Genomic DNA, 20,562 nt, shown 5'->3' with positions numbered 1-20,562 from the left:
ATAAAATTATAGGGCTAACGTCAGTCCAATGGGCCTTAACGTAGCAAATGGCCCATTTATTTGTTTAGATCCTGCGAGATTTATATTGGATGCCTATCAGGCTTTGCCTGCAATAATCTCAAAATCTGCCCGAGAACCGAAGTTGTATCAACTCATTAAATTGACTCGAACATGATTTTATATCTACCAGACCGGTCTGATAATATATATATATATATATACTCGAGGTATGATCAAGCTTAATTTAGATTTTATCTCGAGCTCAAGCTTTAATTGAATTCTAGATATTAAATTAAGTTCGAGCTCCTAAATAAGCCGATTAATAAGTAATTTTAAGTCTAAATTAATTTAAGCATAATTCAAGTACTTATTAAGTCTGATTTAGGTTTCAATCTAGCTTATATTAAAAAAAAAACTTAATTCAACTATAAAAATATAATATTATAGTAACATTAGATCTTTAATGTAATAGTTTATGTTATCCATATGTATTATATATTGTTAAATAATATATTTTTAGTGAGCGGGCACATGATCAAGGGGCTCGAGCAACAACCATAGACATACATTTATACAATGTTAATGTCTTTTCATACACATAAATCAGTTCTGATTCTTTCCTTAAAAAATAGACTATAACCTTTTCATATATTCAGTTTTATCAGTTACGCTACTGATTGGGTTGGTCAACTCCTAATATTCCAAGCCTACTATATATTTTCAACCATTACAGGTTAAAACTATTTTTTTCACACGGACTCCCTAAACTATAGCTTAATTTAATTATTTTTTTAATACAATTTATAGCAGATGCCTAATAAAAGAGACATTTATAAAGGTTTCAACTTTATAAGCACATTTAGTGGGTATACTAAGTAAGCATTATCCATAGGTTGCTCTCAATATATTCTCTATGTTTTGGTAGGCCCAAGATTTCTAATCTTGGTTGAGGAAGGAAAAAAAAAAAAAGAGAAAGAAAAGCTGCGTGCGGAGAGAATATTAATATATTACTCCACGCTGCCAGTACCTTCCCAAAAAGGGTTAACAAACGTCAACCAGGACCGCAAGGTTACACCTCTCGGGTAACTTCCCGAGTACTCCCAGCGTAGAGCAGCGGTCGAGTCGGACGGTCCGGAACGCATCTTATCGCGTCGTACAAAATCGGACGGAGGATATCGACGCAATACGTTCCCGAGTAGAATTCAGCGCTCCCCGAATCGTTTACCCTATCCGTATATATAAGCGCCACAGAGCAACCGCGACGGTTCTCTCTCGTCTCCTTAGGGTTCGTGCGAGGACTCGTGGGCATCGCGAGCGAAGGCGTCATTTAGTTAGATCCCCCTTTCGCCCACGCGATGGTACGGCTCGTGATCTTTAATCCTTGTCCTCCTGATCCTTCGATTCGAATTGGTGGCAGCGGATGCCATTGCTCGATTTCTTGGCATGTGTTTAAGTTTTTTTTTTTGGGGTGAATTCGCTCGTATCTGGATTCTTGAACCGCGCGGATTGATTAGGGATTTCTTAGATTCGATGCGGAATTGTATTCATTGAGAGGTTCTTGGGTGGTTTCTTGGAGATGTGTTGTTTGGTGATGGCAGTTTCTAATGATACCAGGAAAGGGACTTCTTAAGCGTTAACTGGTGTTAGATATTAGGGTTGCGGAGATTTGTCTTATGAATTCAGGGTTTCTGCTTCTTATTGCGTTACGGTGCGGGAGTATAATTGTAATTGTGTGATTCTTTCTGCTTTGTTTAATAATGACTTCGTCCACGAATGGAAATTTGCTGTGTGTACTTATTTTCTCGAGCTGGAAATTTGCTGTGTCTACTTCTTTTCTCGAGCTTATGAGTTGTGGGAATATCAGGCATAACATCGTAGAGATACTCTCATCACTCATGAGTACATTACCTTTTCTTTTCTTCGATGTGAAGGAAAGTATTGCTTTCGACATATGTTGATGTTGCATTTACTTCTTCTTCTTTCTCTATGGTGTTATAGAAAAATGCATAGTTTTGACACTGAGAATGGTCTGAAACCGAGGGCGAAACTTATTGTTCAAGGTTAGAACGAGCAAGATTGTTAGTTTCAACATTTTGGATAGGCAAAGAAAACTTTTGAAGCCTTACAGATCATTCAAAAATCAAAATCAAGCAATAAGTAGCAGGAAACTTCCAAAAGAGTCTCATTTGTCAATGCTTTATCAGTGCGAATATTTTTATACTTGGTGCACCGTAAGTCTTCCTTTATTGGACCATCATAATTACACTAATTAGGAATTATCCGAAATAGTTATTGCACAATCTTGCTACATCAATACTTTAAGCAGTGCACTGTAAGGCTTCCTTTATTGGGCCATCATAAATACACGTTTTAGGAATTATCCAAAATAGTTATTGCACAATCTTGCTACATCAATATATCCTGAGTGACTTTTTTATAGGATGGTCCAACAATGGAAGCCTTCTCATGCACCAACAAAGTATATTCATTCATTTTCAAGAAAAGGGTGCTCAAAAGGTAAATGAAGGAGTTGGGATGGATGATATGGAATCTGTGAAATTGTTGAGAGAAGGCAACATAATCCCCATTTTGTCAGGAAAGCTGGACCTAGATGGTGGTATATCAAAATAAGCGAGCAGCTCAAGCTCAACTCAGTTTAGGCTTGGCTCAAATGTATTCAAGTTGAACCTAAATAGCTGATATTTGGCTCAAAATTAATTTCGAACCAAGCTTGAGCATAAGCCGGTTTGCTCGACTTAGTAAAACTTAATTTTAATTTATGTATTAGTATATTGTATGCTATACTATGTATAGTTTTGTGTAGTATACTAATGTGTACTCAGCAAAGCATAAGCCAGTTCTATTGACATTTTTTGGTGCTTTTACGAGAAACATTTGAGAGGATAAATTTTCCGATATCACAATAGAGTTACAGTTTCTCAAAGGAATTGTAGTAGTTTTTTTTTCTCAAAAGTAAATTTTAGGCATCACTAAACTTCAACCACTTTTTAGGCTCTTTCAAGCCAAATTATATGCAACCTGATTTTTCATTTTGTATCAATTATTCAAAATCTAGTGGTTGTTGTTTGTTATATTAGATCCTTCAGTATTTGACTTTTCTATTTCATACCTGCAAATTCTTTCTTATGATTTCCTTAAATGGAAAATGATTTATTTTTATGCTTTTCTTAGAGGTACTTCCTTGTCCTACTAGTCAAGAAATAAATTTCAGTAGAAGAATCATCTGTTGATGCAATCGAACTGAAACAAGCTGCTGATACAACAATCTTCAGATGACCTACAGAATGGCAGCTGGTCAACAAAAGAAGCGGTTGACTAGTTCTAACCTGCACGATCAATATAGAGGGAAAAAGAAAAAGAAGCTGGATTCATCTGACTATATGGTGAATTTGAGATCCCATATAGCTCTGGAATGGGATGACTGCCAAAAGAGAACTGTGGCAAAGAAAGAACAAGTTGGGATAATGTGGACAGACTTGGCTCCTTTTGTCGATTCCGTTCCAGAATCCCGTAGAGGGGTGGCTGATATAATTTATCTTCCTCAGGAAATTTTTGGTTTGGAGAATTTGACCGAGGTGCTCTCATATGAGGTACAGTTGTACATATACATTTAGAACGTCAAATTGTGTTTAATTGTGTTATTTCAAGCATCTGCCATGTTTTCTGGCGAAACTTATTGATTTCTATGCTATCTTGTTGTCAGGTTTGGGCTACATGTCTCTCTGAATCAGAGAGAAAGCTTCTCATGCAGTTCCTTCCAAGTGGAGCAGGCACAGAACAAGCAGTTCATTCATTGCTTAAAGGGGAAAATCATCACTTTGGAAATCCTTACCTGAAATGGCAAGTAATCTTTATAGTTGTCAAATTTGGATTTAGTCAACCTGTGTCAAGTCATGATGTTCTATTTCTATGACCTCATAAAACTTGTTTGCATGCATATCTTCAGTCATTAATCTCCTTACCTTTTGCAGATTTTTCATTTGAGACATCATAAGGAACTTCCATTAACAGTGTGTTTGTTCCTGAGGAGTTCATAGAAAAGTCACTTCCAAAAAATAGTTTTAACTTTATTAGTGTTCTGCAGGATAGAGCCTTGGAAGATATGAATGCACATGCTGAATACCCAACGTTTTACCTTTTCTTGCTCTATTCTCCCTACAACTCTTGCATGTCACAGTTTCCTTCAAGTTTAGTTTTATTGGGCTGCAAATCCCTGTTTCTTAAAATTGAGAGCTACTATGAATGCGTTTAGTGAAGTGTCTCACCTTTTCTACTTCTATTTTCCTTACATCTCTTGCCTGTCAGAATTTCTTTCATGTTTAGTTTTATTGTGTTGCAAATCCATGTTTCTGAATTTTGGAAGAGTTTCAGATGTTTAGTTCACATATTTTCTGAACTTATTGGCTCTTTACTTACAGGTCTGCTTCGCTCTGCTCTGGTAATCTTCATCCAGATGCTCTTCATCGAATGGAGCGGCAATTGAAATCCAAAAAGAGGGCTTATTATGTTGAATTAAATGAGTATCATACTGGGTATGTCAACATAAAGCAAGTAATTTGCATATGTTCTTCAATTATTTTTGCCAAAGGTTCTCTAGTGCTTACTATAAGTTATTTGTGCAGCACACTTGAGATTTTGAAAAGATGGAAGAAAAAATGGTTAAGTTGCAAAGATCCAGAGAAGCTGTGGAGGTTGTCTTTTTTTTCTCCGTATATTTATCCAAGCATTTGTCTTCTTCTATCTTTACTTGTAATATTTAAACAGTCATTTTACCTGGTCAAATCCTCTTGTTATAATAGCTTTTTAGTACATATGAAGTATGGTAAATGTGAAACAATAGAAGCTATTTCACATTTATCAAGCTGAACTCTACCTACCAGTATTTCACATTCTGTAATGAAATGATTTCACATGCCAGCTCAACTTTATATTTTTGTACAAAGTCAAAAAAAAAAAGATTTTGCAATGCTGATTCAAAGATCTGTCTTGTTAGGAATGAGATAAAAACATTCAACGTAGTTTTTTTTTAATGTTTTATAACTTTTAAGATATGTTATAAAACAATGAATTGTGATTTATTACTACTAGTATCACGAGTGTATTTGATATGACCATGCATGATTCTTCGACATCTTAACCATCATTTCTTTCTTATTGTATATACTTTTGAGTTTGCAACTGTTTTATCTGTATCAAATGCTTTTTGCTTTTCCATATCTTGAAAATTATCCAGGCTTGTGTCATATAAGCAGTTGAGCACATATTATATTCCTACATTTTTGCAGTAAGTTTCCTTTCAATTAGTGAACTATATATTCAATACTGTCGTTCAATGTTTTGCTACTAAGAAAGAAGAGGCCATAACTGTCAGATTTTACATACTTGTGATCAATCAATAAGTCTTAAAGATTTTGCTATAAGTTGGCTTGATTATGAAAGAAGGAAACTTTTTGCACGTTAATAATATATAAAGCTTTTCTAGAGGTTCATGTTTAATTAGGTAAACTTCGGACATGTTAATTTTGGCAAAAGCGTTGATGGAAAACTGTTAATTCTTTCTCACTTGGAGTATGATTGCGTACCCTATTCTTCTTATTTATATCTATTCTAATGAATTCAATTGAACCTTGACTTGCTACATGTTTTATCAGCTACATATCCTAGAATAATTTAGTTGGTTTAATATAAAACAATAAGAGACAGGTGTATTTGACATGCACAAATATGCTTTAGGCTGCTGGCTATATATTGTGATGTCAAGTTATTTGCCATTATTTATCTTAATTTTCTTGATTTTACCTAGGATGGTAAGGCATGACTATCAAAGGGGTGTCACACCACTATCTGATCGCAAATTTCTCTTAATACACCACCTATTTTATTTGTTACTTTATGGTCTGTTTTTGTAATCTTTAGTTTGTTTTAATGAGATAAGTCTCTTGTTCCCTCAAATGTGTTAATGTGATCTAAGCTTGAACATCTTGTTGTGAAGGATATCTTCTTTGTAGTATATATTAGGCATGCTTGTGCAATTATCCATAATCACGAGTTAAGTTAGGGCCCTTTCTGAGAAAACTTTACAGTTTCCTTTCTGTTAGATGATATATCTATGTGTTTTATGTAACACAAGTGGAGATGACCTACAATGTGATGGTGGGCCTAATGGTAAGAAAGTATAGGTTTTATAATTTATACACAAATAAGATAAGCATCTACATTGCCCTACTAAGGAAAATAGGGTAGAAAATGCTAAGAAGAAGGTATTCTGGGGAATCCTCTAAAATAGATATATGATAAATAGTAAGAAAGTAAACTAGTGTGGACACCACTATTCGTCACGTTTACTTTTGTGGGCACAAGAGAGTTGCATCTGTGACTCTCTGGCTTAACGAGGGTCTTGACTAGCCTTACAGGATTATTTTTGCTTATTAGGCTATTTTTGTCCTTTTTCTTTGCCTATATAAAAGCTTGTAGTCCTTTTTTTTTAATTAATGAATATTTTGAGAATTTTGAAATATTGAGTTTTTATTGGTAGATTCCAACGTCGGTGGATTCCGACATCTCGTTTGAAAGTTTGATGTTCGTAGTGTGAGACTTTTTCAAAATCTGATACGAGTAATACTTATGTCATTGACATTCCTCTAATTACAAAATTAATTCTACTTTTAATATTGAGGATTTAGTGGCTTACAAATTGTCTATAAATATTTCCACTGAACCATATGTTACATTTGCTACCCACACTACAATAAAAGAGAAACTATTTTAGATGATCAAATAATATCTATTGTAGGAGTTCACCGTTTTTTAGTTCGCTGGCAACTTGATCATGACATCTTGGAGTACTATCAGAGTGCACACCCCACTCGACTGGGTCGAATTTCTTCCACCCTAGGAGAGTTGGTGTAGACACCATTATTCATCATGTTTATTCTCGTAGGCACAGGAGAGCTGCACCCGTGGCTCTCTAGCTTAACGAGGGTTTTGATTAGCCTTGCAAGGTTAGCTTTGTCATTTTTGCTTATTAGGTTATTTTTGTCCTTTTGCTTTGCTTTGCCTATATAAAGGCTTGCAGTTATCTCTTTTTATTTAATGAATATTCTGAGAGTTATGATATATTAAGTGTTGGTGAATTCTGACATCCTGGTTAGTGGATTCCCCGAGTTTGGTTTTTTACTACATTTTCTTCTCAAATCTGCGATCAAGGAGTAGCATGTAGATGCAAATAGAGTAGAGAAAACGGGAAAGATAAAATAGAAAAAAGTAGAGAAGAAGAGATGGTTAATATGCAAACCTAGCTTCAAGCCTTTTTTTCTCAAATAATTGCCATAATATTACATACCTAGCGCCGACTAATTCAGCCATTTATATAGAGAATATAAACCCCAATTCGAAATCCTAACTTTACCATGTGAAAACTACTAGTGGTGAATTCGACCATTGGGTCCAATAGTCGGCTGTGGCACCAAGATTCCTTTAAATATTGATTTTCTAATTAAATTCAATCATGATAGTAACAATGGTCATGCTGGCGGCATATCGACACGTGGCATGTGGCTCGGCACCCCTCATAGCAGCGGTTTGCTCTTTGTCGTTGTTTGTTGCGAGCAAGCCGGAGGTCGCCAATGAAGGCACCGATTGCTCTGACACGGATGCCCTAGCCCCTGGCTCGATAAAGAAGATGACTTGAGTGGGTTGAGTTGGGTCGATTTCGAATAAAAATTTAAGTTGTGGATTCTGAGCAATCGACCTCAGGCACGCGAGCAACGGGTGGCGATGAGGTCGGTGGCGATGACAATGATGAAGAGTGAAGCGTTGCTGATCTCTCTACTCTCTTTTTTTTCTCTCTCCCTCTTTTTCGGCACGGCCAGTAAGTGTCGCGGCATGCGCCGGGTCGGTCGGTGGTTGGCACGGGGCCATGGTATAACCATCCTTGCATAACAGTATGTAGTGAAGAACTTGCTTCATAATCAATTCTCCATTATGATCTAAATCATGGAAAAGGTATCTTTGATTGATTCGCCATCGTGTATTATCTTTATACATTGCCATTCCTCTTCAGTTCAGTTTCTTGATATTTGCTGTGTTATTATATCTTTATTCGCATCTGCATTTATTTTTATCTTCTCTATGCAAGTCATGCTTTTAACCCCAAATGATATAAGAGAATGCAATGTTTCCCTTTTATTAGAATTTATAACATGTGCATGGCTTTTCCAGCCTTTTTCTCTTGTATCTCATTGCTTGTCATGTATTTGAGTTGCATTAATCCATTTCATATATCTTCTAATGCTCATTGCCGGTGATCTTTTTGTGGCATTTCTCACTCCAAGTAATTGTATGTGTAGCGATGGATCTTCTAAGCAGAAGCAAGGAAGCCTAACAGTGTCAGCAGAAAAGACTAAAGTTCTGAAATCTTGTAAAAGAGAAGTACCTCAAAAGATCATTCGTAATGGTGATATTACTAAATATATGTCATTTATTAAGGTGATGGACTCTGTCATACCTGCCAAGTATTTTATTTTTTTTATTTGGTAGCCATCGTAACTGTATTATTTGCCAATTTTGGAACCTGCATTTAAACTTGTCCTGCATAATTAGAGAGCTATGCTGTCTTGAGATTTCACAATTGTAGCAGTTACCCCTTAATCACAAACCGTGACTATTGCATTCTGTTGAATGTTGCTCCTTTTTGGGAGTGCATTTTACAATTTAGCCTTCTCAGATCAAATCAGAATCTCATTTGTGACTTGTGACTTTTGAGTTCTTCTATTTTTCAGTACATGGATCTAATTTTTCTAGTAGCAAATTCACTTAACTTGCTTAAGGATATAGGCAAATGAAGGCTAATTGGAAGTTTCTGGAGTATGCTTGAAATGTTCTGAATCTGTGAATTGTTATGTTGTGATTTTTTGTTGCATATTTTAGCATTAGGTTATACATTTTGTTTTGCTTCACTTCAGAAACATGTCTGTTTAAGGAAAGGCAGTGTGCTTGATTTGATGGATATTTCATAATCAGAAAACTGAATGCCAGATGAAAAATTCTGGTAGGATGTACACACAGAAGATGCATATGTATAACTGAATCCAGTAAGTTTTATTTTTTAAGTAATTTACTCAAGAAAATTGAACATTGTGAAATACTCGAAGAGTTACTTCAAAAGATTAAACATGTAATTGTGATCATTTCTTTCATAAGTAAAATTAACATGAACCATAATTTCAACACATCAATGGCTGATGCATTCACCTTAGACTTCTATTGTCTCCATCAGGCAATTCCATTTCTTACTGGCACCACCTAAGACTTCTATTGCTTACTAGTCTCCTTTGGATGTTTCAGATTACCAAGGCGCAACATGAGCTAGTAAAGACTATAAAGCATTCTGGTGATGGCATTCAATCCAAGCTTCTCACTCGTGTGCTCGGTGATATTGACAACTTTCATATGCAGCCATATGAAATATTTCTGGAGGAAGAGAAGAAGAGACTGCATGACCACTGGTTAGTAATTTCTCAATCAATTAGCTATTAGTTATGAGGGAAAATTGGAAGTTCTGAAGTTTTACACTGTATGGATTAGGTTGCAAGTGGCAACTAAAGATCTCCCAGCTAGTTTTGAGCACATTAAGGAAAGGAGGTTGTGGAAAGAGCAATTGAGGAAATCAGTGGAATTAGAACTTGCAGATAAGAACATATCAGTTGCAGAAAAGGTTTGCTTGTGATATCCTTCATTGTTTTCTTACAAGTGATTCTAATTCCCTTGTGGTAGGGGATCAATTTCACTACAATCTTTCTCACATATTTGTGATAGATTTTATAAGTACTGAGTGCAAATATAACCAAATTTAATTGCTTCCTGAGTGCCTGAAGCCATGTGTCGGATGCCATATTTGCCTCCATGAAAATCTCAAATGTGCCGCAATACTAAGAAGAAGAGGGGTTGGGATTGTACAGATTTACTTGTATCTACATTGCCTCCTTTACTACCATTATTTATGCCTTGACTTAAGACTTTGAGCCCATGTTGTATTTCACAGTTTTCTTATTAACAAGATCACAAAGGATATTTAACAATTCTTAATTCCAATTAATTAATGACACTCCAAGTAGTTCTTCACAAATGCATTAAGTTGCTAGTATATCTGAAGTTGTACATGGTGGAAAATATTATGATGGCATGATGAAGTGCATCTATGAGTTTGTTTGGAATGTTGAACTTTGTTATTCTTAAACTTTGACTATTCTTCCATCTCTGATGTCTTTTAACTCATATATGTTATATTTTGTTCTTCCTGACATGTTTTTCTGAACTCTTCCTGGACTTGTTTATGATTATTTTGTTGAACTTTATATTGTCTCTATCTGGTTATGCCCATTGCTGAATCTAAGTCCTTTATTTGTGTGAATGTGCACATAGATATTCCCATCAAGGCATAGTTGAATTGGGAAACATCATTTTTCTGTATAAATTGATGTACTCAGCCGTGTGAGAACATAACTGTGTTTCTTGGTTTAAAATGAGTGTGTCCACTTGCGCGAGCTCCTGTTTGTTCATAAAAATCATGGATTCAGGAGATAAGGGATGCGACACTATGTAAAGTTGGACAACAGAAGATTTTGTGTCACATTTAATTTGAACTAGTTATCTTGAGGCTCTGTTCTGGTTATAATTTTGTTCTCAGCTTTCTATTGCTTATCAGACAATTGGTTTTGACTTTCTGCTACTGTTTCTTCTTTCAAACATCAATGCTTGTAAAGATTCAAGGATGAAAGATGCTTGAAGTTTCTAACATTTAGCGGTGATTCATCATTGTTTAGGGTGTGAAAGGAGAAAAAATCGAGACTACGACTCAACAACCAGAACAGGATGGTGATTATGAAAATAACCAGAGTCCAGATGTGCTTGAACAAGAAGATCTTAAAGTTGTTGATTGTACAAATAAATCTATTGATAATCATCCTCTGGAGCATACGGCTTCACCCAACAGTAATCAGGAGCCAAGCCCTGTTGTAGTGGATCAAGAAGAAGCTGGACAAGATACAGTAGTACCTGCAGACAATTCTCCATCCCTTTCAGAGTCTTTAGGGGAACCAATTACTGGTGAGGATGTAATGGAACCAAAGGATCCTGCTACATCTGTTAATGACACATGGCAGTCAGTCGGCGTTCAGGATTCTTATTACCATCTTCCAGAGAACCACATGTATACACATGCTGCTGACTTGTCCCTTAAGCAACCTCAACTTTCTGAAGAATGCCCAGCTCGTATGATTGATTTGGAGAGGGATATTATAGATCAAGAAGTGGATGGAGCTGTTTCCTCAGCCTTTAATATGAACAATGGAGCATCTCTGTTCTGTTCATTTTCAAACCAAGAAAGGAATGAGCTGCTTACATCTTTTCCAAAGGAACCAAGAATACACTCACCTTATTCACATGAGCATCTTAATGGTGTTAAACAACCTGGTTCTGGTCTTCAGTTCTTGATGGCAAACAACCGTTTCCCAGAATCTACTCAGTTCCCCCAACACTTCCAGGATCAACAACAGTTACTGGAGCAGAGGCAGGTCAGAGGGAATGACCTTTACTTGCAGCAAATCATGAATAATAATATGTATTCCAGTGACAGATATCCAAGCCAAAGCAACTTTACAACAGTTGAACAGCAAAATTTTCCTGTTCCTCATTCCTCTGCAAATGGTAGTTACAACTGGCAGCCTCAAGAGAATCGAGCAAACAATAATTGGTCTGGAATTGAATCTGCGAGCAGTGTAGCTCCGTGCTTGCAGGACAGTGGCAATGCAGATGGAAGCCTATTTAGTGTGTTGTCTGAGTGCAACAAGGTTTCTTCACGCATGCAACATGAGAATACGAACTCAGACCAGTATAATGAAGCTAGAAACTTTGCCAGTGGGAGTACACCAAGTGCTGAAAACATGTATGGTTATGCACATCATCTGAACAATATGAGCAGCCATGAGGCACCTGTGGCTCCTTCATTGAGCAGCATACCCTGGATGAGTCTCCCACATCAAAATCCTGGGATGCCTGGTTCTATGGGGAGGCAATATCCAAGGCCGTGGAAACGATAACACTTGAAGAAGCTCGAAACAGAAGTTGGCTTTCCTTGGAACAATCAACAACTTTTTCAATCTATAAAGCATCATGTGCAGAATGCAAAGGATGGCTTCATAGATCAACTAACTCTTAAAAGTTTTTGATGCTGGACAGCTGCTCGGTAAGTTGATCCAATGGCATCTGAGTTTGAACTTCTGTACATATTTTAATCAGTTCCCTGTATATATGTGGGGTGGAGATACATAGCTTCAGGATCCTTAGGTAATTCTGAAATTCAATTGTGTGCCCCCCCTCCCCATTACTCATTGTAGAAGGGCATATTTATAAAGTTTAGGGTGCATGCATCCCCTTATGGAATAAATCTTTTGGTTCATAAATTTAGTTTTAACATCTAATGTTATATCAAATAGATCATGTCCCATCCATTCACCGGGGTTTATGTTGTTTTGCTACATTGACTCATCCCCTTTGTGTAGGTTTCTTGCCTGGAGGTCCTCCTTCCTAAGATTTAAATATATGATTATATTCTGCATTTCCCTGAAAGTAAATTATTGGTGTTCATTTCTAGCACAATAGATGGGTCCAGTTATCATTATCAACCAACTTGTCATGTATATACAAACACAAAAATTAGTAGGTATATGCGCGTGCATCTGGAACCTGAGCCAGATTATATTGAAGATATATATATACTCATTTTATTTTTATCTAATAGGATGATGAAGATCATTGGTGATAGTTGGAATATGTTTAGTCTGTAGTGATAGTTGGAATATGTTTAGTCTGTAGTCTGTGCTGCTTATTGCAATTAATGACAGATGAATTGTTTGTTTTAGTGACCATTTATGTGCCACCTTGCTTGTCATTACACATGCGAATTATTATCTTTGCTCATGTATACTATCAGGCTGCTGATTAGCTGAGAATCGTCAAGCCATGCGGCTGGCAATTCCAAGTTTAGTTGTTTAGTGAGAATAGGTTTGTCTCCGCTTATGTTTGACAGGCATTGAGTTAGGGATTGCTTTTGTTTCGCCTTATCAGTAGCTGTGCCTAGGGTTTTATTATTATTCTATGTTAGACAGGCATTGAGATAGAGGCTTTGGCTTATTTTTCTAATAGCTTTACATGAGTTTGTCTTTAGCCGATGCTAGACGGCGACGGGCACTGAGATAGGGATTGATTTTATCTCTTTTTCTAAATAATTTGCATGGTTTAGACTATTTCTATGTACAGAGTACCTTTCTATTGTTGATCTACTGCTTATTTACCATCCACATTAGAGTTGTTATAGCTCTGAGTTGGCACTAATGCATTGATCCTTTTAACTCTTGGAGCACATGGGATTTAAGTTGTGTCCAGTTTTTAGTATTCATGGTTGAATTCAGTGAATTTTATAAATTACACTATACTTATTTTGTGATTCATACTTTGTTTTTAAGGATTTTATATCCTAATCTTTTTTTCTTATAATTTTTATTAAATATTCTGACGATGTTTTAAATAATTGATAGTAATTAAATCATTAAAATACCTTTATATTTTTTTATCCCTCCTCTCTAGCTTTCATTATTTTCCTTCCATCTTTTGCCACCTTTCTCATCTTCTTTTACTTAGGTTGTTAAATAAAAATCGTAGAAAAAAGGGGTCAGCTATAAAATTATCAAAGGTAGGATTTTAAATAATAAATAAATAAAATGTAAGATGTGATTTGTTAAAAAAGAAAAATTTTGAATTCAAATCACTGTCCACGGATTGTGGCTGTTTTGGAAAGTATTTGGAGCACGATATTAATTCAACATTTTGATATTGAAACTAAATTAGGAGATTCTGATCCGAGGATCAATCAAACAATCGAAAACCTATTACAGCCTCAATCAGCTTAAAATGTTATCTGAGCAGATGACAATTAGATGTGAAATGGCGCTGTTTTCGTTTCTCCTTATTTAAGTTTCCATCATTTTTATGTCCCTTAAAATTTGTTTTGTCTTCCACAATGATTTCTTGTTCAATGAATCTACACTAAATACACCAAGTCCACCAGTGCCTGATGATGAAAGCCATTGATGGATCACCTTCAAACCACCATTACCTAAATGATGGGTAGATATTAATTGACACAAACTCCAATAAACTAATACGATGATTCCAGGCCTTACATCAACCTATCTCTATATCACCGCCACCACCCTACCACTAGGGTTGACTCTAGAACTAATAAACAATGTCAAGATTAAATTAAATAAAACAACCATCATTATGCTGGCTTTGATGATTCTTAAGCCTGCAACTGCCACTCGCGGGATGCCACGTGGAACTAAGCTGATGATAAGCTTAAGACCTAATTTGCTAACCAACACTAATCTCCGTCAGTGAAGTCATCTTCCATTGAGCACTGGGGACCTATCTTGATAAGGTTGTTCCTTGGCCTCAACGTCTAATTTAATACTAAGCTTAGAGGATAATATAATGTACATTATGGACAAAGCTTATCAAGACTAGTATTATATACTATGTGACATACAGTTTCAGGACTCTTTTATTAAATCATTATATCCTCAGTACTTCCTTGAGATGAGGGAATTAAAAAAGGACACCAACCATGGAAAATTCCTGCACACAGCATTGCACATAATCCGCTCCCCACAGGAATCTTAATTCCTTGCCCTCTTTTTTTGTTCTTTTAGTATGTAATAGTCGGTACCCTTTCCTACTGACTGAAAAGGCTATAAGATCTATTGTAATCTTAAATAATTATTATAAAAATATTATTTAGTAATTCACGCTCGGCTAATAACTTGGCGGTGCGATTGAACGAGTTGCTCATCCCTCTCTCTTGATAGTTTGTAACAAAGAACTATACTGGTTTTCAAGACTAAGAAAATCCTGGTCTCAATCCAATTTAAGTATCCAAGGTTCTATTTTTGGTAAGACATAGAATGATTATAATTTGATATTTCATTGACTACTCTCGTGGAAAAAACGTAATGATTTGAAACAAATCTCGATGGAGGCTATCAAACTAATTAAGCCAGCTCAAGCTTTCAAATCAAAAATGAGTTACTCGAGCTTGATTTTTAAAATACGCTCTAAAATAATTTCAATCAGAAACCTAATTATGAGTTGACTTTATCAAATAAGCTCATTAAAACTCAAAATAATTATTTTATATATATATATATATTTGCACGCACTCATAATTACATCGGTAAAAAGAAACTGTTTATTTAAACATTTTCTTTTTGTCGTTCGTCCTCATCGAACGCTCCTGTGCTACAACTTTTTCTAAGCAGCTAAATATCCGAGTACGGACCAACACAGAGGCAGCCGCGTGTCCAAAATCTAGGGCGTGCGACGCGTGTCCAATAGCATTGACAGAGATATTTTGGTGGTTTATTGTTAGACTTTTTGGGGTTGGTTGGTGATAAGCACGAGTGGGCGGTGGACCACCTACACGTGTCGAATGCCGACCGGGTTGCCTCTGCTGGGCTTTGGACTTTTCCTCCCCTCCTCCCCTAATTCCTCGCTCGTCTACCGAAAGGCGAAAGCAAAGTTGAGGGAGGGAGGGCCGGGGCCGGCCCTTTGGGTTTTGTTTTTGAGTGTCATAATACATATAACACACACTGTGCCTACAAGATAATTAAGAGAGACTCACATGTTATTTAATACATATATATATATATATATCCTTTTTTTTATTCAACTTTTTTCAATGTAGTTAATGTTCTTGAGAAGAATTTTGTTTCAATGTAGAGAATATATGATGGGTAAGGGTAAGGGTAAGCTACGATAGATACAAGATGATGAGATGAGCGTGGGGGAGAGGATTAAGTCACGTGATGTCAGGAGGAGATGGTGACAACGCTGCCCAAATTATAAGTCAAAATTATCATTCATGGCTTCGCATGTAAGAACTTCAGAGAAGACTTGTTTTAATACTCGAGAAAATGGGACGAAGGAGCCTTCAAATTAATTAATTTATTAATTAATTTACATTGGAATCATAAATATATTATCTCATGCTCCTTTTCTTTTAGAAAACTTCTATTGATTGAACTTCCAGAGAAGTTCCTCTTTTCTTTATTTTCTTTCATAAAAGCTTTCGGATTTGCTGTAACTGGAAGAAGGAAAGGTGTCTACTTCAAGATGATGTCTATCTTTTTGCTAATTGTATCCTTCTTCGCAATTCCTCTTTGCGGTGGTAACTGGAAGAAGGAAGTCGGTGAGATTTCGTTAGTGAGAAATCCCTAATTAGGTAGGATGAGGATTGAGGAGGTTAGCAAAAAATCTACCTACCTACTACTCGATCCCATGCCATTTCTTGATGTTTAATCTACGGAAAACAAAGGCTCCTCCAATTTTAATTGGATAAGAGTGATATGGAATACTCAACCTAAAAAAAAAAAAAATACTAGTCGTGTATTTAGGAATATATATATATATATATAAGAAGCTATTATTTCTGAGACAAGTATTGGAGTACAAGTTAAGGAACACTAAACGAGATGGCGATGGATATCGCCTGTACAGGAGGACCTGGAGATTCGTGCGGCAGCTTTTTTTTTTTTCTTTGGGTAGACGAGCACGAATCATGGAGTCCAAGTGTGGGCCGGGGGGAGGAAGGGACGACACATGGGAAATCGCCAAGGGGACAATCCGAGTGGGGTCCCATGCCTTTGCCAACTGCACCGACCTTTCTCGCTCACCAATATCTTTTCCTGCGACCAAAACGCTCCTCCCGTGCCTTCGAGAATCAATATATTCAACATCAATGAGAATTAAAAAGTGATGCTCTGCAGCCTTGGCTGCAGATGTATTTGGTACGACCGGATTACTTGGCAGCAGATTATTGGGTTCTGGAGGAGGAATGAGCATAAATTCATTTTAAGCTTGAGGTTTTATATATATATATATATAAGCTGGAGTCATTAATTTGTATTTGAGCCGAGTTTTGAACTCAAGCTTCACTTATTTTGACAGGCCTGAATATACGGCGACGAGGGATGTTCGTGCATCCGGGCCTACAGAGGATCATTCCCGCCTCCCTTTTCTCACCACCCATCTTCTTATACTCCCAAATCAGAAGCAAGTACCCAATTGGCTAGCAGTCGCAGGCTCTCTTCCCCTCTCCCTCTCTCCCTCTCCCTCTCCCTCTCCTCGCTCCACCACCATCCCTGGCTCCTCCCATCTCCTCCTCTCGGCCGCCCGCTCTCTCTCTCTCTCTAAACTTTTTCTTTGGAGTAATTTGGGTAGCTGCTAATATGCATTTCTATACTTTTTACTCACCCTTCCTCTCTTCCCTCGCAAATATAAATTTTTCGCAAACATAGACGTCGTCTTTATATCATCTCTTAACCACCGAACTATACTTAGCTTCCTCCCTTAGAGCGGGCGGCCACCTTGACCCTTTCTCCATTAGTCGAGCGGGAGAGGAGAAACCATGGAAGAAGGATCAAGGAAGAGCACCACCACTGAAACCTCCGGCGGCGGAGGAAGGAGAGTAAAGGGAAAGGGATTTAGTACTCTTCAGCTAACGCAGCCTTTGAAGAAGATGAGAAGCCCCGACCGACTCCGGCACTCTTCTTCCTCTTCTTCTTCCTCCGCCTCCTCCTCCGTCTTCAATCCTTATTATTCTTCCCCGGATTCCAATCCCGGCACGCCGGCCTCGTCTCCGCCGACTGGTTTCCCTTTCGCCACCGACGCGTCTCAATCTCTTATACCTCTTCTGCAGACAAATTTATATCCTCAGCCACAGCAGCAGATGATCTCGTTTGGTAACAATCCACCGTACCCAATTGGACCTACGTATCTCCCTCCTAATTACTTGTCTCAGCAATACCAAGAACAGCTCTTGAGGTATTGGGGCGACGCCTTAAACCTTAGTCCTCGCATGCGGTGGCCGCCGCCGCCGCCGTCGTCGTATCCTTTTCGGGTCCCGGTGTCGTCGGGGCCCGCCAAGTTGTACCGGGGAGTGAGGCAGCGCCACTGGGGGAAGTGGGTGGCGGAGATCCGCATGCCGCGCAACCGGACGCGCCTCTGGCTGGGGACGTTCGACACGGCGGAGGACGCCGCCCTGGCCTACGACCGCGAGGCGTTCAAGCTTCGAGGCGAGAACGCGCGACTCAACTTCCCCGAACTCTTCCTCGGCCGAGGAGACGGCGGCGGCGGCGTAGAAGGAGCCTCTTCCTCTTCTCCTGCTGCTCCTGCCGCTGCTCCTCGCCAAGGAGAGGACCAGGTCGAGCACCTTGATCTCAAGCAAAATAATGACCATTTCGATCTCATTTCTTCCTCGGAAGCTGCATTGGATGGAGCCGAAGGTGGCGAGGGCAAGGTGGAGAATTCGCCACAGCCGGCCGGAGTAGCGCCATGCTCAGAATTGGTTTGGGGCGAGGCGGAGGAGGCGTGGTTTAGCACCTGGGGACCCGGCAGCTCTGTTTGGGACGACGTCGACGGCGCCAATAGCCTACTCCTCCAGTCGCGTCTTGCGGCGGCCACCGCGTCCGAAACCGAATGCTCCAATGCACCGGCTCTCGCACCGCCGCCGGATACCGACACCACTTCTTCTGCCGGCCTTTCCCACACTCCTTCCATGTTCATGTGGAAGGACTAATCTCTCTCTCTCTCTCTCTCTCTCTCTCTCTCTCTCGATCACCTCATGAACCATGATACCATGCATCTTTTTAAAAGCATTGGACCATTTAGAACAGGAAATAGATCACTGGTTGGAGGTTTTATAAGACATCCAGTGACATTAAATCTTAGACTTCTTCATACTCCTCTCCACCCACACCCCAAAATTCCAAAAAGAAAAAAGAAAAAAACAAAGGAAGCCCTTTTTGGCTGCATATTTTTTTTCAGGCCTGCCAAATTTGGGTCATCTCAGTCTCCCTCCTTGCCTTTCAAATTCCTACCAAGAAATTTATCCTTTAGTTTCTCTACTCCTACTTGCATTTGCTCTGTTCTCATTCATCTCCTTTACTTTTTAAGCTTATATACAAATCAATGGGTAGAGATGGTAGTCCTATATATGTAAAAGAAGCCATCTTTATGGTGATGGTGAGATGGCCTGGAAAAAGGAGACAGTTTTGTGTTCTCCTCTTCTCCAACTCGAAACAAGTATTTGGAGTGTGTGCTATTTCCGTTCTCTTCTATGTAGAAGCATTTTATATATATAAAGTTTTTCATATTACTTCACACAAGCAGAGTAATGGTGTGCGAATTCAAGTACTTCTTTCTTAAATACTTAGAAAAGAAGAATGAAGAACTAGTGGCATTCTTCTATCACTACATAGTTGGTTTTTTAATTGATAACCTAATTTAAGAATCCATATGGAGTTCTTTTGCCACAACCAAGTTTTAATATATTCAATAGACCGGCAATCTCTGCAGGACTAAAATGCCTTCACTTTTGAGGCTTCCTAAACGTCCGAAGTTTTATCTTCTTTGTTTTCTGAGTCATTAAGGAAAGAGAAAGATAAGCGAAGGTCGTTTAATAAGTAACAAATCTTAAATTCCAAGTGGTGTGCATATAGAAAGACACTTCCTCTATGGGGCCATGAAAATGGAGACAGGGGAAGATAGTCCTAACTGCATGCGGTGCATCCCATCATTCCTCTGCAATGATTCGCCACTTGCTCTGTTTCGACTCCCTTTTGTGGCATTCTTTGACTTCGTCATCTCAAGGGAGAATCCACCAAAGACACACGGTGTTTGACTTGGGGAAAGATCTTGTCTGACGACGTGTCGGCACTCCGTTGGTGCAACTTTTAGCATTTCAGATGAACAAGTCAATGGCTTGGCTTAGTGGATTGACCAACTCCAAGAGCGACGGTGAATAGTCTCCAGACAAGTGGATGGTGGGAGATTTACGCGGACAGAGGAAGTGATGGACTGATGCTGAATGCCAAGGCCTGTGCACTTCAATCATTAGAATGACGGCATGGCAGGACACTGTTATTAGTTGTTACTTGTCAAAAAGAATTAAAGTATTTCTTGACAAAATAAAGCTTCGTTGTCACTGACTTGACATTGGAAAATTAGAAGCAAGGAGTTATATACATTATAGTATTGCACTGCCAAGGGCCCAAGGATGCATTAAAAGAATATATATATATTTTACCTCCGACGGTTAGTCTTGAATTTAAATAACTTTTGATTTTACGTCACTTTTACTTCTTTATAGTTATATTCAACTTAAAGTAAGTTATTTTTTTTTATCATATTAATCATATCATAGGTTAAATTAAAATATACTTATTAGCGAGAAAATTGTATAAGTGTTGGATAAATATTTCAGCGAATCCAAAATAATATTAATCAGATTTCAGATTACAAAAAATTTGATCAAAACATATATTTATTTATTATATTTATTTGTTATCTGAAATGTGACTATATTATCTTATCTTAGATATCCAAAAAATAAAAACTCCTCAAATTTTTATAGAGCATGAATAAGAG

The 20,562-nt window shown here is 37.9% G+C and overlaps 2 protein-coding genes across 3 annotated transcripts; both read left to right on the top strand.

Moving 5' to 3' along the window:
• Nucleotides 1–1,224: 1,224 nt before the first annotated feature.
• LOC140764434 (uncharacterized) lies at nucleotides 1,225–12,510 on the top strand. Of its 2 annotated transcripts, none has more exons than XM_073103005.1 (9): nucleotides 1,225–1,358; nucleotides 3,193–3,611; nucleotides 3,725–3,861; nucleotides 4,440–4,553; nucleotides 4,644–4,712; nucleotides 8,370–8,508; nucleotides 9,367–9,527; nucleotides 9,607–9,736; nucleotides 10,845–12,510. In XM_073103005.1, exons 2-9 carry the CDS (start codon nucleotides 3,294–3,296, stop codon nucleotides 12,117–12,119), a joined length of 2,343 nt encoding a protein of 780 aa, XP_072959106.1. In that variant the 5' UTR covers nucleotides 1,225–1,358; nucleotides 3,193–3,293; the 3' UTR covers nucleotides 12,120–12,510. The 2 variants fall into 2 exon arrangements, with proteins under 2 accessions (XP_072959106.1, XP_072959105.1); XM_073103004.1 differs by having other exon boundaries at nucleotides 1,276–1,358; nucleotides 3,294–3,611.
• A 4,683-nt stretch (nucleotides 12,511–17,193) lies between these two features.
• On the top strand, nucleotides 17,194–19,303 carry LOC140764910 (ethylene-responsive transcription factor ERF053-like). Its single transcript, XM_073103758.1, has one exon. It carries the CDS (start codon nucleotides 17,543–17,545, stop codon nucleotides 18,710–18,712), a length of 1,170 nt encoding a protein of 389 aa, XP_072959859.1. The 5' UTR covers nucleotides 17,194–17,542; the 3' UTR covers nucleotides 18,713–19,303.
• The last annotated feature ends 1,259 nt before the right edge of the window (nucleotides 19,304–20,562 follow it).

The sequence above is a fragment of the Typha angustifolia genome, chromosome 8, assembly GCF_048772165.1.
Source record: "Typha angustifolia cultivar Huaian chromosome 8, ASM4877216v1, whole genome shotgun sequence".
Lineage (NCBI taxonomy): Eukaryota > Viridiplantae > Streptophyta > Magnoliopsida > Poales > Typhaceae > Typha > Typha angustifolia.
This window is presented reverse-complemented; position numbering and strand designations above follow the sequence as displayed.

Bases quoted from the DNA above. Each gene is read 5' to 3' on its own strand.
- LOC140764910 (XM_073103758.1), top strand. From the start codon at position 17,543: ATGGAAGAAGGATCAAGGAAGAGCACCACCACTGAAACCTCCGGCGGC.
- LOC140764434 (XM_073103004.1), top strand. The intron at 3,612-3,724 runs GTACAGTTGTAC...TCTTGTTGTCAG, and splicing joins CCGAGGTGCTCTCATATGAG to GTTTGGGCTACATGTCTCTC. The intron at 3,862-4,439 runs GCAAGTAATCTT...CTTTACTTACAG, and splicing joins GGAAATCCTTACCTGAAATG to GTCTGCTTCGCTCTGCTCTG.